Here is an 18,072-nt window from a genome sequence, read left to right as displayed (position 1 = left end):
AGAACTGAAGATGAGGAAGATTTGCACAAAGTTTGTCCCAAGGGTGGTCAGAGAAGGTCAGAAAGAAAGATGTTGTCATGACCGAGATCGGCATCAAGACTCTGTCCCTATAGTTCAGCACTTGTTCCTTGTTACTTTTGGTTATTCTCTAAGCTCAAGGAAAACCTTAGAGGCTGTCGTTATGAGACAATTGAAAAGATGAAAGAAGCTGTGGCCAAGGGTCATTGACACCTTCACACAAGAGGACTTCCATGGGGCCTTCCAGAAGTTGTTGAAACATTACAACAAGTGCATTGCAGTCGGAGGAGATAACTTCAAAGGGCACTAGAGTTTCATGTGTGTACTATCAATAAAAGTGCCTATATGAAAAAAAGTCTGGAAACCTATTTAAGGCACCTCGTATGTACAGACACGGTGGACTCAGCAAAATGGCTAACTCCTGTTGCGACACCCTCAACAGACACAAGAACCCTACAATAAAAGGGTTTAAATAATTCATTGTAGTTGTTGAATGAATTTGTACAGTTAAAGACAAAGTTCCATTCTAACATATCAACTTTATTAGCTATTTTCGCTGGACATCTATCTAATAACAGACAATGTATTAGTACTAACGAATAAGTCAATGAATGAAAAAGGTTTGAGATTCCATAATAGGAGAATGTTCTGTAAAGTCAATATGCACGTATGCATTAAAAGAGAGGTAGATAACAAGACAGTGCCCTTAAAAATTCCATTTTTACATCAACTTTAATTTAGGCCACTATATAAAAATAATTTTATAAAGGTCCTGAACTGTCATTTAAGCTTCAGCCTCTGTCCCATCGACGAAATGTTGCATCCCTCTGCCTGTTCTACAAGTATTTTAATGGTGAATGCTCTGATGAACTGCAAGCACTTGTGCCCCCATGACGTAAACACCCTCGACAAACCTGACAGGCAGCTAAATCCCAACCCCACACAGTAGAGATCCCTAAATGTAAAAGATCTTTCTACTCCAGTAGTTTCTTCCCCAGAACCGCTAGACTTTGGAATTCTATTCCAGGTCTCTGCTTCCCTAACTGTACTGACATGTAGAAGTTCAAGTGTAACGTGAGCTGACATCTTGCTGGCCAACTCCCTACATAGTACCCCAGTAGCTGTAGCCCCTGATAGTAGCCCCTTACACCAAAGTGCCAATGTGCCTTGTTTGGGATGAAAATGAATTTTTAAAAAAAATATCAATAGTAGGTTCTCTACAGTGCAATGTAGATTACAATGTATTGTGGACTAAGTTCTCTACAGTGCAATGTAGATTACAATGTATTGTGGACTACGTCACTGTGAGAAGACATGTAAAACTTCCTCCCCATGCACTGCAATGGGTCCCCAACTAGAGCAGGCAATTTGATAGAAAAATGGGTGATGTCACTGATTTTGATGATAATAAAAGTATTGGAAGTGTGGAACATTGATTTATCCTCATTTGATTCCGGGAAACGTCAGGTCTCCCTGCTGGTACAGAATAACAATATTCCTATGTAATAATAACAACAATAATATAGAAACAGACTTATTATTATGTTATGTCTACAGCATAATCACATTGACACACAGTTAAGCAATGTTGAACCTAGTCAATACTAAATGGATGACCATTTGGGGCCTCCAGGTGCTGTATGTGTTTTCCGCTTATCTCGGCATTGTTTCCAATCTATCTGTACTTCTCCATGCCACTGGACTCAAACACTGCTGATTCAGGAGAGGTGTGGTTAGGGATTGCGCAACCCTCGCCTCACAATTACACGTGCAACTACCCCTACAGAGGGTATCCTTTGTCTTTCGAGACTGAACGGAGGCATCGGAGACTTATTATTTTTAATTATGCAAGAAGACTTTCTTAACAGTTATGCGACAGTTATGAATTTTCCAATGAAATCAAAGTAGAATAAATAATGGCAGTTGGTGTGACCCAACCGGTCACGGATACATTTACAATGATATCTACATTTTCTTTATGAAAAAATGTGTAATATAATTTCATATAACAAAAAAACAACAACATTATTATCACTGTTTGAGAGACCCTGAGAGGCTATTTTTCAACATGGCTGTGTCTTGCTTATATAGTACATTCTGGTCGAATGTTTTCTTTTGATACTTTTAAAATTGTATTTTTAGTCGGGAAATAAAATTGTAATTTACTTTAATCTCAAAATACTTGCTTCATCAGAAAAATTAAAAATAAAAACTGCACCAGTAACGATATAAACAAGACACAGCCATGTTGAAAAATGGCCTCTCAGGGTCTCTCAAACAGCCATAGTAATATTGACTTTTTTTTTATTAAATTATATTACAAGTATCTTTGTCAAAATCTTTAAATATAAATGTTTTTTATACAATAAGGTGTTTTGAAATGGTGCTGAATAAGATTTTTTTTTTTTTTTTTAGAATTCTCCTGAAGTTAATCTTTTTTTTTTTTTTTTAAATGTTGGTTTTATTTGAAATATTCTGGACTTGTTGCTTTAATTTTGAAGTACAAAAAAAGACTCGCAGATGTGTGTTTTGCAATTTGAAATTGAGGCTGGTCTCCTTCTTGGCTAAGTGAACGTTTGTAATGTGATTTTATCCCAGTGACAGTGTCGTCATATCTCGTATATGTAGCTGTTTAGATGGGGACTCTACAAATAGCTAACCATTTCAGCATAGCATTTTCACTAGTGGTCTTAGCATTCTTGTGCAGAATAGGTTCCCAAATAATACAAAGTAAATTATATTCATTTTTACATAGCTAACACATTCTCTGAGTTTACTCTGAGAACTCATGTTTGTTTTGATTGTGTGTAAGAACTTTTAACATGGACTCTAACACAGGAATTACGTCAGAACCAATAATAAAAAAAAAAACACATTAAACATGACGTTGCACAGATCTCTCAGCTGAACAAAAAATGTAGGCAGCCATGTTTAGTTTTTTTTTTTTATTATTGAGTTGGAAAAGGGATTTTTTAACAAAATCTTATTTTGAAATAAAAAGCATTTTAAAATAGTTTCAGAATGTTAAAAATAAGGACATTGAATTTTAGTGTATATGGTGAAAATTATTAGTTGTATTTCATTTTCTAATTTGCGTTTTCCTACCTTGCAAAAGTACAAAATTGACTTAAAAATCTATTGGGAAAAGGGATGATCTCTTCTCTTTCCTACAACCTATTTCTCACAGAAGGAACACGTTAGTCTCTCTTTACTCTATTGTTATTTTCATGAAAGGTGTTCGACTGAGCTCCAATCGTTCCTTTCTTTTACTCACAGCAAGAACTCGTCTCACTACCACAACAGAAAATGACTTTCCTTTCTCTCTCATGTACCTAAAGTCTGGCAGAATTTCCATTAACACAGCTTCTTAGCGATGACTTTGTAGAACACATTACCGTGCCGCTACTTTCCTCTTGATTACAACTTGGTCATCTTCAGATCCAGTGTCAACCAATTCTTCGTCATTAACTGCCACATAAGTAATCCAATGCAGTTCATACTATTTACCAATATTAGTACTTCTATAGCGTTCCTCATCTTCCATTCATAACCCTTGAGCCCTTGGGGAGGGGCATAGGACATCTACAACTTTTGTAGATGCTTTTGTAGCGAGGAGTTCTTTTTGCAGGGTGAGGGTGCTGGCGTGACCCCACGTCCAACCTTCCCAAAAGGTACATACAGCGCCTAGCCTTCCCAAATGGTCACCCATCTGGTACTGGCCAGGCGCAACGTTGCTTATCTTCAGTGATCAGGCGAGAACCAGTGTGTCAACGTGATTGTGCTGTACGTTCCTCATCTTGGCTGACATTAATTCTGTTTCATTAACTTTTATCCTCAAATAGTTCTTGGCCTTAATAAGTGACAGTTGTAGTATAGTATATAGAGTAGTAAAAAAATATAAAAAAACAATAAACAACAACAACAACAACAAAAAAATGCCCCCTACCCTCCAGCATTATAAGGCTTCAAAATTGCTGGTTAGAAAATCTTTATGAGGTTGAATGCGATAACTTTAAGAATACAGGCGGTGACGGTGTTCAAATGGTTAACGACACAGACGGACGGCCTGGATGTTCCAAGTTTGAATCCAGTTCGTTCCATGAAGTCACGTTAGGATGTTGGCAACCTCCACGTAGTTCCTCCCGTAAGTACCTGGTGTCTTTCTAGAAAGAATTCTGACTATAAAAATATCAGGGAAACCAATGCCAATAATAGAATCTTCGGATTCATACGATATGATGCTGATGCTGACATTCAAGAATGTGAATAATTAATTATTTTTAGATAAAAAGGCGCCATTATAAACCTGCCACAGAAATTAGCCTAAAAATCGGCTAAATGGTGCCGTCCTTTTTCTTTTTTTTTTTTTAAATTCCAAAAAGTAAAAAACCGTCAAATTTTAGCAGCAAAAAAATAAAATAAAATAAAATTAAGAGAGAGAGAGAGAGAGAGAGAGAGAGAGAGAGAGAGAGATTGAGATTCATTTCATTTCAGCAGCAGCAGCGGCGTTGGCGACAACTTTTTAGTCGCGAGAAACTTTTTTTTATATGTTGTTTTTCGAAGCGCACTTTTAATTGCAAAAAAATGAAGCGAATACTGCTTTTGTTGATGTGTACATCACTATGTACGGCATATTTTACTGGAAATCGTAAGTATCATCTTTCGTATCGACAAACAAGCTATCTTTTAGTTTGTATTTGAAATGTAATTTACGAAAAACCAAATAATCAACCAAAACATTAAACACGACAAGAATGTAAACATCGTGGAAGGCTCTAACACAGACTCTTTGGTTATATCAGTGAAGTATGGCTCTATTTGGGCTTAGAAGGCCATCATCCTAGACATTGCCCTCTCCTTTGGGAATTGAGGTTTAATGACAGTAACCTTGGGTATCTACTGGGGAATATCGACGGACTCGTTTACTGCCCTTTTTTTTTTGCCCGCTTTTGCCCACCCCACCACCGACCACAATCAAGAAATTGACTCGTGTGGCTCAAATTGACCAATCAATGGAAGGTTTTTATTTCTCTCCCACTGCAAGAACTAAGACACTAAGGTCGGAAAGTAGGATTGAGAAGTCAGCGCTCCCGAGGAGGTGCATATCTGACCTGCAAAATGTGCCTAAGCAGCTCCGTCGGCATTCCTCGGTAAGGGCGCTTCAGGCGATTAAACTAATCCCTTTTCAAAGAGAAAAAGCAAGGCCTGTAATGGTGGACCACTGGACCAACCATTCGAAATCGAAGAGCATTCTGCTTTGAATACCTGCCCCAGCGTAGTATAAACATCCCAACCACCCTATGTTAAGAATGGCTTTCGGAATACCCCCCCCCCCAGCCTCCCATGTTAAGAATGACTTTCGAGGTGGAGTCGTGGTGTTTATTCTGAAAGCCGTTCTTAATATGGGGAGGTTGGGGCGTTTATAATACATTGTGGGGCAGGGGAGGGGCATTTTTACGACGTGCCTCCTACCTCACTGAGGCACTGCCTCAGTGCCTCAGTGAGGCAGGAGGCACGTCGTAAAAATTTACCAAAATATATATGTATTCAAACTGATGTTTAACATTTGCTCTGAATATTTGCCGCTTTTACATTGTTATTTTAATTTTATTTTTTCTAATCGAATTATCATTAAAGTGTAGTATCTGTTTAGATACGATACTTTATATTTTCTGTCTTCGGTTAAGTGAAGGAAGGACTGAAGGAGCTACTGCGACGTCAATTTTTCTCCCTTTGTCAGAAACATCGCTAATGGAATGTGAGAACTAAAGGATAAAATAAGTGAAATGAGTCACGAGTTTGCTGAAGTACCATTTTCATTAATTTTAGTTCGAACTCTGTTTGGTTCAGTTAACATTTTCTAGAACCATCAAAAGTCCTTAAATTTGAACTTTTATTAAAATACTTTTTTCTCACTGACGAACATTTTTGGCTACCTCCCCGTCTGGCGTCTCTCCACGAGAAAAATGAGATTATACTTTTTTTGGTGATTACGTTTAAACACTCTGGAAACAATTCACGGATCCCTCTCACCCACCCCAAAAAAGATATATTGAATTTTAGAGCGGGGAGATCAGGTTCGAAAATATAATTTAACATAAAATGATCTCCCATCTCTGCGCTAGGGAAATTGGCCATTTTTGGTATCCCCCCTCTGCCCCTCCACCGCCGCTCCGCTCCCCTAATGTAAACAGAATTTGGGTTTGTATTACTGTACACATAGATTCGAAAAAGTTGTCAAAAAACAAATATATAACAAATAAATGTTATCAAAGGCAAGATAAGTTACTTTTCTACCAAAACTGGATATATTTTTTGTGTTTTTATTCAATGTAACATATTTATTCAGCTCGAAAAATATAGTGTTTACCGATGTATTGGAAAATTCAAGATGGCGTCTCACACCCTCTTTAACACGGTAAGTTTCGGAAAAGATGTTATAAATAAAAAAATATACAAAATACTATTAAAAACCCGCCGAATATATGTCAACCTATGTCATGGTAACATATATTGAGCGAGTTTTTAACAGTATTTTATCCGTTTTTTTTATTTATAACACCTTTTCCCAAACTTACCGTGTTAAAGAGAGAATCAGACGCCATCTTGAATGTTCCAATACATCGGTAAACACTGTATGGTTTTCGAGCTGAATAAACATGTTACATTGAATAAAAACACGAAAAATATACCCAGTTTGGTAGAAAAGTAACTTATCTTGCCTTTGATAACATTTATTTGCTATATATTTGTTTTTTGACAACTTTTTCGAATCTATGTGTAATACAAACCCCAGAATTTTTGTGAAAAATTAAACAGTTCTTCTGCTCGGTGTATGTCGGCGCGTTCGCGTTACTTACGGAAAAACGATAAATGGGGGCGGGTGTGTATTACTTATGGAAAAACGGTAAATTAAACTGCAGAAGCACCTGTTAAATATTGTACAAGTTCTGTAATTGAATACCCCCCCTCAAAAGAACGAAAAATAAAAATGTTTTTGCAAACCGCTCGTGAAAACTTGTTTTCTTTTTTTTTTTTTTTTTTTTTAGATCAATTAAAAAGCATCAAAAACTACGTAACACAGAAAAATGGTCCGCATTTTTTTTTTGTTTGTTTTGGAAAATTTTCTTGTTATTGTTATTTCAAAAAAAATTCTTCCGCGATGTGACAAGTCACTTTACTACGCGCGTGCACGCATCATGTAAAAATAGAAACGAAGGGGTGCGACGTGCGTTGAGATGGCACAAAATAGTGTGAGGGTTCAGGGTTAATACCATGCAAACGGTAAATTTGCGACGGATTTGAATATCAGATTCGTTGTCAGCGACCCCGAAAACGTGTAAGGAACCAAATTTTATGTGTCGGTGTTCTGTTGTAGTTAAAGTAAACATTTTTTTGTCTTTTTTTTTCTTAGAATTTGTTCCTTTTAAAACGTTTATTTAGTGTTCTTTTTATATGGGTGTGTTCATAGTTTCGCTTTAATAAAATATTTTTTTGGTAATTTTTACGGTGATTTTTTTTAATTTTTTATTTTAGAATAGCCAACCAGAAAAATAAAGATACTATTTCTGTAATGTGTTGCCCCCCCCCCCATTCTTTGCACATGTAAAAGTCTATAAGGTATCTTAAATAGTTATGCGTAACGTTGCTTCTTATAATTATGTGTGAGAGCCAATATCTTTGTTGAAAATGCCAAGTTACATAATGCTAAAAAGAAACAATGTGTCTTAACTTTTGAGATGTGGATTGATTATTTAGATCCTTTGGACTATTGTTTTCACCTTGAATGTTATTTTCACAAATAACCGATGTAACCTCCAACCTTCCTCAGATGTATCTTGCCGAAGTCGGGGAATTTTTTCTTGTGCAAGGACTTGTGTTGTAGTGCATAAAGCATTTAGTAAAATTCAACTGCAAGTTACACTCTTCTGGAGGTCGAAGGTTCATTCCATAGTGCGGACGACATTTAAAATACAAAATTGCTTAAGATTTCTATTAGAGATGGAACGATTCCAATACTTTTACCGATTCCATACTAAATTCCCAATTCCAATTCTTTATAAATCTCTAAATATTTAACTGTAAAGTGTTATTTTCCCAATTACTGTAAAAATGTGCAGGTATTTTCTAAAACGCAAAAACGTACTTGTGAGAGGGGGGGGGTGATCCATAGATTTTAGTTTTACTGTTTAAAATCAATAAATATTTATTTTATTATTACTACCAACAGGTGAAGATTTTGTTTTGAAAGAAATCAAATAAAAAAAGAAAAAAAAAGAAAAGATAATTAAAGTCATCATTTTTGAGATTGGAAAACAGGCACAATTTATTCTGATATCAATTCCAATACTCCCCCCTCCCAAGTTCTGATTCCGATTAATCGTCCCAACATTAATTTCTACCTGGTCATTGGCTGACAGAACAAGAGCCTGCTACATTTGTGGATTAAATAAAGGGTTTAGTTTAAAACTGCAGATTCTTGAGTTTGACAAGATACACCTGAAAAGGGCCGTAGGTTACATCGATCTAAAACGTTGTGAAAATAACATTTAAGCTGAGAACAATAGTTTGAAGAATCCAAATAAAAAGAAACAATTGTTCTTCTTCCATTGGAGAATTTTCTTAGCATTTCTGAAAGCATTCTCTCCTGCAGGTAGGTTTACACTCAAAGATGTGAATCTAATAGATCCCACGCTGTCTACCAAGCCCCAGCCCCTTTCTCATCACTGCAATGTAGCAACCCTGTGTTTGTTTTCAAGTAATTCAATGTGCTTTAGCAAGTGTGCTGCACTGGTGTCTCTCTCTACTTAATGACCTTTGACCAACCCAACAATCAGTTAAATCCCACTCCATTACCGTAGAAGTCCCCAAATAATGGCAAGCATTTTACTCTTAATAGTTTCTTTCCTCAAGCTGCCAGCATTTGGAACTCTTTGCCTCCTCCCTGTTTCCCTGACCGTACCAACGTGTAGAAATTATGCCCTGTCTTGGGTGAATTATGTTAAAAATAAAAAAGAAAAAACTCGAAAAACGAAAAAAAAACAAAAATGAATGCTAGTGAAAGAATTTCAAAAGAAAAAACACAATCTATTAAAGAAAGAATTTCAAAAGAAAAAACACAATCTATTAAAGAAATAATTTCCAAAGAAAACACAAACTATTAAAGAAATAATTTCCAAAGAAAACACAAACTATTAAAGAAATAATTTCCAAAGAAAACACAAACTATTAAAGAAATAATTTCCAAAGAAAACACAAACTATTAAAGAAATAATTTCCAAAGAAAACACAAACTATTAAAGAAATAATTTCAAAAGAAAAAACACAAACTATTAAAGAAATAATCTATTATATAAATCTCACCTGCCTATTTAAATGTATGTATGTCTGCCTAAAACTTTTCTCAGCAGCATCAAACTGGGTTGAAACCGGTACCGTCTGAAAGGGGTGATGTCTTGGTCAAATATGTGAAAATTAGAAAAAAACGGTCAATTATTTTCTATAGAAATAGACGTTTGCAATGAGGGAGGGTAATAAAATATCGTTCCTTCATGACAATTTAGCTCAACAAGCATGCGCGAAAAAACTTTCTTTCTGGAATTAGTTTAAATAGAAAAAAAAACGTTGTTACTTCGCTGATGCGATCGTAGACCAGTGGTTATAGTGAAAGTGTCATTGTCTTAAGGTTGCACGTTCGCACAGATATATCTGACTTTTTTTGCGATTTTTTTTAAATTTAAATATTTAAACAGGGTTATTTATGTTATTTTGTTTATTTATTTATTTTCCCTTTTTTTTTAATTTTTTCATTACGTTTGCTTTTTTTTTTTTTTTTCTTTTAAAAGATTTAAACAGGGTTATTTATGCCATTTAAATTTTTTTATTTTTATTTTTTAATTCTTTATTTTGCATCACGTTCACTGTCTGGATTTTCCAAATCTATTTTCAGCTTGGATTACACCTCGGTCATATCATTCTGACATCATTTCTATCTATGCAACACATATGAGAGATGAGGTGAGAATGATACAACTAATGTGTAATGTGTGTCTTAAGGACCCTAGAGAAAAGTTGCATGTGGACAGTGTAGAGAGATATTGCGCCAAAGAGGAGACTTTGTTGGTTTGGTCACATTGAAAGAATGGATTAGAATTCTCGAGTTAGATGTAAAACAATTAAGGTAGCAGGTTCAGTTCAGATAGCCCTAACCCCTCCAAAAAATAAAAGGCAAGATAAAGTGATAAGGATAGATTTGAGAGAAAGAGGGATGAATAAAGACCTAACCAGAGATAGATTAGTTTGATATCAATTTATAAAAGTCGTTCACATGTTAGCATATAAAACGGACGTTAAATCAACTTGGTGATTATGATGTGTGTATGTGTGTGTGTGTGTGTGTATTTTTATGTAAACTTTATTTTTCTTTCCACTAAAATACAATTAGGTACAAAGTTCATTTTGTGTATGCATGCATGTTCACATGATGGCGTTTATAACATTCAATTAAAATATGTGTGGAAAGTCATTTCGAAAGGAAATAGCAGCAGCAGTTGTTTGTGATGATGTATAAAAACTATTATTAAAGCTAAGTTATTCAGAGTTACCTCCCTTTGAACAGTCATTTAAAAAAAAAATTTTTTAATGTCTAGTGTGTCAGGAAAGAACAAATGATAGTTCCTATTTACAATGCCTCCCCACGCGACAGTTAGACACCAGGGTCGTTTTTTAATGTGGAGAAAAGGAACAAAAATAAAAATTGTCTCAGTCGTGAAGGATTTCTCCTCCACTGACAGAGAACAAGAAATTGAAGTGTAGATCTGAAGAACAGATACTACACTTTGATCTTGACCCGAAGAACCAATGATAGTTATCTCTTGAGAAAAGAAATCAAAATTGTGTTCATTTTAGAGCCCTTTGGAATTGGGAAATTGTAAGACAATTATAAAACCCAATTGATGCTTTTTCTATCCCCATTAAGGCAAAAATTGCTCCCAAGCAATAAATGATATATGCAGTGTACAATGAAGCTGCTTTAGATGACAAAACACCACGGAAAGGGTTCACAAAGTTTAGAACTGAAATTAATGAAAAAGAACGCTCATGCAGACCACCAAGACATTAATTTTTAGAACAAAAAACGCATATTACACATGAGAACTAACAGAAAGACTTAATATATCAAAAGCCACAATTCATGAGCGTTTAATTAAATATTTAATGGCATCTATTGGGGTTGGGGGCATTTCATTTTGGACTAAAAATCAGGCACAAACTTTCCAGACAATCTAATAAAATGACTCTTGGGTAACGCGGGTCCGGTTCAATTAGTATTTTAGAAAATTATTAACTTTGGATGTGAAAACAATTTTGTTTATTTTTTTTTATTTAAAACTTTGAACAGAACACTTCTGTCTGTGTTGAAGTCTACAAATATGCAGTCTGTGTTTATACATGCAAAGACAGAAGCAACATCAATAACGCTCTCTCCCCTCCCTAAAGTTGAACCCTTCCTCACTGTTAAAGAGACAGTGGGAACATAGTATTGGTAGTGTCAGAGCTATGCCATCTGAAACTTTAGTTCTGGGCAGGGCCATCTATGGTGGACAAGTTTTACAGTAAACAATATTAGGGCTGCAACCTGCTTAACAGAATTCTGGTGAAAATCCAGGAGTTGACATCAGGATTTGTAATCCTCTGATAATCTCTGCCTTAATGTTTCTATCACGGAAAACACAACTGACTTTCATAACACGTTCGCCAAATGTATTCTTCTGGCATATCAAAATAACAGCACACACAGACCATCACGTGGATTCTTCACTAACTGTTTTTTTTTTCTCTAATCTACATCATGGCAAGAAAGAAAAGGAAAAATTTATAAGATTTGATCTTCTTAACCCTTAACAAAGCTTGAAAAAGTGTATTCTGCTGATTCTGCTTCATTATCATCTATAGAAAGTTAAGATGTAGAATCCAATTCTTAGTGTTTTCCATGGCATTCTTTTGAAATTTAAATTTGAATCTTGGATCTAGGAAAGTAGACACACAAGTTTTTATCATTTAGATAGGATGAAAATTTTGTTTCCATTGATTCATTGAAATGTTCAACAGTGGTAAGGATTCCACTAAAGTCAGAAATATCAAAATTTGATTGGACATCTTTTAAAAGAAATGACCTTAAAGCTAAAATTGTAGGTATTATCATATATATTAGGTTGAAAAGAAAGTTCTTGCGGAATTGTTGTTTTTGATTTCAAATGATGTATTTTCACATAAGTTTTTCTTATAATACCTTTACTTTATATATCATTTTAAAGAGTATTTTTTCCCTCGATCTAATCGTTTAAATTATAATCGTTTTAAAACAATTATGTCTTCTTTTCAGAACATTTAATACAAGATGGAAAAATAGTAAATTTGCACAATTATTTTATTTCAATTCAAGCTAGGCTTAAAAGCTGCTGAAACAGCTTGCGATATCAATGAAACATTTGGTCCAGGAACCACTTAAGCAGTGTCAATTCAGGAGATGTGTGATTAGGGGATTACTCAATCCTTGCCTCATAATTTAACAATTCAATGAATCAATGAAAATTTTGTTTCCATTGATTCACTGAATTGTTCAACAATGGTAAGAATTCCACTAAAGTCAGAAATATCAGAATTAGATTGGACAGCTTTTGAAAGAAATAACCTCAAAGCTTAAATTGTAGGTATTATCACCGACATGGTTGAAGTTCTGTAACTTGCTTCTTTAGTAATTTCTCAACTGGACTCAGTAACTGGACAATTTTTTTAACAAATCCCCAATTGTAAGTTGTTAAGGTAGACATTTTATAGCCTCACAAATTCTCGTATGAAAAAAATGAACAAATTTCTTGTTAAAAAGTTCCGATTTGTGCGAATCATTCTGCTTCACATTTATACCATGAAAAAATACTTTCTAATTAATGTTTACCAGATAAAAAATATTCTGTTATTCTGGAAAACAGCCAAGTTCGTTTGTTTATGCTAAAACTGGTAAACATTAATCAGAAGGGGATTTTTCTGGGCATTCAATGTAAAGCAGAACGGTCTGCACAAACCGGAAATAAATCATTCATAAATAATCATAGCATTAACTTCACCTCACAATTTAATAAACAATACAAAACAAGTGAGTTGTGCCACAAGCATTGAAGAAGGACAAATGAAGTTTTTTTTTTTCTCTGAATGTGTTTGACTTAGGAAGGGGTTGAGGGAACCACCTCAAATGGACAAATGTAATCAGTGCCAAGTGAAGAATTCAACAGAATCGCGAAGAAATACCAATTGTATAAAGAACTCTATTGTTGATAGCATGCAGCTCTCTCTTTTATTAAAATTAAATTGATGTTGAACACGTACGTTTACTTAATTACATCGCCATGATAAACAAAGTGAGACATTACATAAAATTATTACATTTTCTTGAATACCATTAAAGAAATACATAATCAGACATTTGGATATAGCATTCTACAATATGTATTGATTAGGCATGTCATACTCCAGATTGGTATCTTTTTAACAGCGTTTGTGATATGTGATTTTGAAATTAGCATATCTTTATGACATTAGATACTTTATTTCCACCATCAAAATTGAACATATCAGCATTTTTATCGATTTGTATAGGGTGGAATGATGAAGTTGTCACCCTAAAGTAAACAACATGACAGCTTTATTTTAAAACTTTTATTGAAAAAATCAATTCTGGTAACTGGATTATGTAGTAAGCTATTTAATGTAGCCGCCTTCGGCCTCAATCACCGCTTCGATATAGATCTAGAACTGGGAGCATGGCTTTTCCATAATCACCAGTGGGAGCTCGGCTAATACTCAGCCGATGGTAGCGATCAGGCAGCTTTTGGTGTTGTGTGAGGTCATGTTAGTGATGTCCTTGATGTAAGACCAACCTAAGTAGTCCAGCAGGTTCAGGTCGCGGAAGAGAGGGGGGGCAGTGAGAGAAGGGTACAAAGTCATAACACTCCTTCTGAAGTCAAGCGTGGGTTTCTTTGAACTTGTGGGCCTGCTGCACCTAGTATCTGCCAGTGGCTACCTGATTGCACCAGGCCTCATCACGCTCTTCAGCACATCCAGATACACTTTGGTGTTGACTGTGAAGCTGATTTTGAGTATATGAGGTGGCATGATATGGCCCTCACTTCAGATCACACCAAAGACCATAACCGTGGCCAGAAACTTTCATCACTCTGGGCATATCCCTGTTATTTGTGGCAATCCAGCGATGCATTTTGAGAGTTCTGGCAATGGTCCTTTTGTCATAACTTGGATTGGCAGAGAGCATGAATTGTACAGCAGCGCATTGCGTCACTTTCAGACATGATAGAAGGTTTCTATACTCTTGGGATTTGTACACAACTGGCCAACTAGTAGATGGTCTGCAATAAAAAAAGAAAACTAGTTTTCATCAAAAGGAAATGGAAGTGTGTCGTCTGTTGTAGGGCCACAGTTTTATCGTTCCACCCTGTAATGAAGTAAGTTGCAGCTGAAGTTTAAAAAAAATAGACATAATAATCATTATTGAATGTTCATATTTACTGTCATTTAATTCAATTTTATTTACTAATACTTTAAAAATTGTCCATAAGTGCAATTTTGCTATTATAAATGATGCAATGTTCACTTTTCACACGTCAAAAATGTATGCGGAAATTGAATTAGAAATAATTGTACTTTTACTTCCTATTGTCTTCTTATACAAAGAGTGATGAAAGCATCTTTTGTGACATTTTTACTGTTTACTTTTTGTCAGTTGGTTTCAAAGTTGCAATGTTGTAATTTACACGTTTGTGTTTCTTCATCTTCAGCAGGGTAATATTCATTGCTGATCATCAGGTGATTTGTATCCTGGTGATTTTACTTCATCAGTGGAAAGTAGATGTAGAATCCAATTCTAAATATGTTTTCTATGCCAATCTTTGAAAATTAATATTTGAATCATGGGTCTAGGAAAGTAGACATACACAAGTTTTTATCATTTAGATTGGATGAAAATGTTGTTTCGATTGATAACCTGAATTGTTCAATAATAGTAAGGATTCCACTAAAGTCAGAAACATTAGAATTAAATTGAACAGCTTTTGACAGAAATAACCTCACAGCTAAATTTGGACATATTGATATGATTGAAGTTCTGTGACTTGCATCTTCAGTGATTTCTTCAAATAGACTCAGGAAATCAATATTTTTTCAAACAATGGTAAGTTGTTAAGATAAGAATCTTATCACACATTACAAGAGCTTATCATTCTTAACTTATTTTCAGTATATAATATGTTGAATTCCACCATGTGGTCACATCTTGAATGAGTTTGTTTTTCCAAATTAAACTAATCCCGTATTTCAGTTAATTTACTAAATGCTAATAGAAAGCTATTAAGGTAAGAAACTGTAATTTCTGTTAGATATAATGGTTGTCTTCACAGCCTGAGTTACAATGTATGATAGTTATTCTAAATCACATTCCCTGACACCAGCAACCGTACTTGACAAAACTTTTTTGAAGATTTTATACTCATTCAGAACATTGTGCAATTCTTTACTTATTCTTTTGCCTGTGTATGCACTAAGAAATGGAGCAACTCTAAGCACAGCTCTGCTCTGTTCAGTCATTTGAAAACCAATGACCTGTCAAACTCAGAAAAGGAAGATTATCTGTTGTAACTGTCCAAATGTCTATAGTTGATGAAATGCTGCTAATTTTAGCAAGAGACAATTGAATTTTTGTTTTTGTAAATATATCAAATTATTTTGCAGTGAAGTACTTTTTTGATGAAATGCTGTAATTTGAACAGTTTTGCAATAAGCATATTAAATCCAATGCCAGATGTTACAGAATATGGTTGAGTATCAACAGCAATTATTTCTCTTATCAGATAATGGATTTCTTGTGACCTGTGGTCATTAATATCCCAAGCTTTCTTTTTGGGTAATATTGATTCTATAGTAGTTTGGTGTTTCGCTGGAGGCTCGTAGTTGCTGCCTCTTGTTCCTGGAATGTCTGTCTCTGAATATTCATCGTGCTTCCTTTTCTTATCAACTTTTGCTTCTTTGGAATGAACCTTTCTAAGATGGTTTAACATATTAGTCATTGTAAAAGTTTTTGCTTATTTGCCATCCTTTGATATGATGGTTTGACATAACTTGCAAGCAGCTGTTATTCTTATTCTTGGGAGTGACATCAAAATACTTCCAGCAGAAACTGGTTGCCATAATGGTTGAAGGTTGTTGTCAATATTTAGTTATTTTTTTACATATTAAAATTGATATCTAATTAGTAATTTATCTCAATAAAATATACATTATTGCAGCTAAATGGGCTGGTAAATAGCAAAACAAAATAAAATAAATACAATAAACAAAGGTTCAGCTAGAATTTGTCACTGTCAACTTTCTCTCTCAACTTCCAGCTTGTGTTCTCCCAACCACCTCTGCCAACAGGCATTTTATTAGAAAACTCAAACCCATTCCATTTGCATATGTGTTCAGTGGAAGATGAGATCTCGTGAGATTCCACGAGATTACACCTTATAAATCCATGGCTGCCATCTTTAATTTCTCTTTCTCTCAGATCCCATCTGAAGGTAAATTGTATAACCGCATAATACACACACACGGGCGCTTTCACATATATATGCATCCTTCAGATGGTACTGGTTTCGATCTGGTCAGATGTGGTTAATAAAAACTTTTAGTAGGCATACAAACATGCACACAAACACACAGACGACTTTCCTTTATATAATAGAAGATTAGATAGATAGATATCACTTGCATTTTAGGTAGGTCACACTATCGGCCTCCTTGAAAATGATGGCTATTTTATCACTGGACATCAACACTTACTGGACTAGGACATCTATTATCTGGAGTGGACATTATTTATCTAGGATTTCAAACGGTCAGATTTCCCAGCATAAACCTACCTCCCATCCCTCATCTCCAAGAAGTTATTTTTTCAAGGAGCCCACTTGATTTTTGGAATGGTGTCTTCTCTTGCCTAAATGTTTCTCCCGTTGCAGACCTGCCATCTGTAATATTCCTTTGTTTCAGCTCTAAAGTTGTCTGCAGACCAAGACATGTGTGCAGTTTCAGTCGCAAAGGAGACCAAACAAAGAATAGGAAATAACTCCAACTTGCTTTTTTTTTTTTTGTTTTTTTGATATTTTTTTTTGTAGGAACAACATTTATTTTTTTATTCTCTCTTTGCCACTGTGACATCCCTCGTGATCATCTTCTCGAGCATCCTTCACGCCTTACACTTGGTTGTGAACGTTATCTGCATCTCTCACGAGATCTTGAACATTATCTTGTCTCTCTCCTGATCATTTTCTTTCTCTTTTTTTTTTTTTTTTTTTTTTTTTTTTAAATTTTTTTTTGTAGTCCATTTATCCCCACCGATGACATCATTTTGCATGGATTTACATCCGCGCATCAGTGCTATCTTACAGAATGTATTTTTAAATAATAGTAACTTCACCTCGTTTGACTCAAGGAGCAACTTTATTTTTAGGGTGGTGTCTTCTCTTGGCTAAGCATTTTTCCTATTGCAAGCCTGCTGTCTATTTCTTTGTTTGGCTTTCTTTTTTTGCTAAATATTTCTCCCATTGCAAGCCTGTCATTTGTGGTATACATCTATGCACCCCAATGATTACAAAGATTGAAGTTTCTTGATGGTTTTAATAACTTTATTCTTTTTTTTTTTTTTTTTTTTTTTTTTTTTTTTGCAGGAATAAGTCTGCCACAATACAACTTAGAAAAAGCCAAGGATTTGGTTATTTCATTTTTTTCAACAAGTTATGCCTACTCAATCCTTGTAAGTAAGACTCTTTGTCATTTTTTTTCTTTTTTATTTTAAACTAGCAGGGTTACCCGGCATTGCCCCGGGCCATATAAAAAAAAACAAAGAAATAAAGTTGCGTTTGACTACACTTGCTAAATAATTTTTGTTTTAATTTAATTATTTTTACTGTACAATAATTTATATCGGTTAAAAAAAAAAATCCATTG

General features: G+C 34.8%; 1 protein-coding gene across 1 annotated transcript in view; it reads left to right on the top strand.

The window, feature by feature from the left end:
• The first annotated feature begins 4,488 nt into the window (after positions 1 to 4,488).
• Positions 4,489 to 18,072, top strand: part of LOC145242131 (uncharacterized) — a 39,403-nt gene continuing 25,819 nt past the window's right edge. The window contains exons 1-2 of the mRNA XM_080105057.1: positions 4,489 to 4,666; positions 17,793 to 17,878. Coding sequence (XP_079961183.1) covers positions 4,603 to 4,666; positions 17,793 to 17,878 — 150 coding nt within the window. The 5' untranslated portion in view covers positions 4,489 to 4,602. The remainder of the gene's footprint in view (positions 4,667 to 17,792; positions 17,879 to 18,072) is intronic.

This window comes from Euprymna scolopes, chromosome 21, assembly GCF_053919585.1.
Source record: "Euprymna scolopes isolate OS-2025 chromosome 21, ASM5391958v1, whole genome shotgun sequence".
NCBI classification, from domain to species: Eukaryota; Metazoa; Mollusca; class Cephalopoda; order Sepiida; family Sepiolidae; genus Euprymna; species Euprymna scolopes.
Note: the sequence above shows the minus strand (reverse complement) of the source record. Positions and strands in the feature narration are given on the sequence as shown.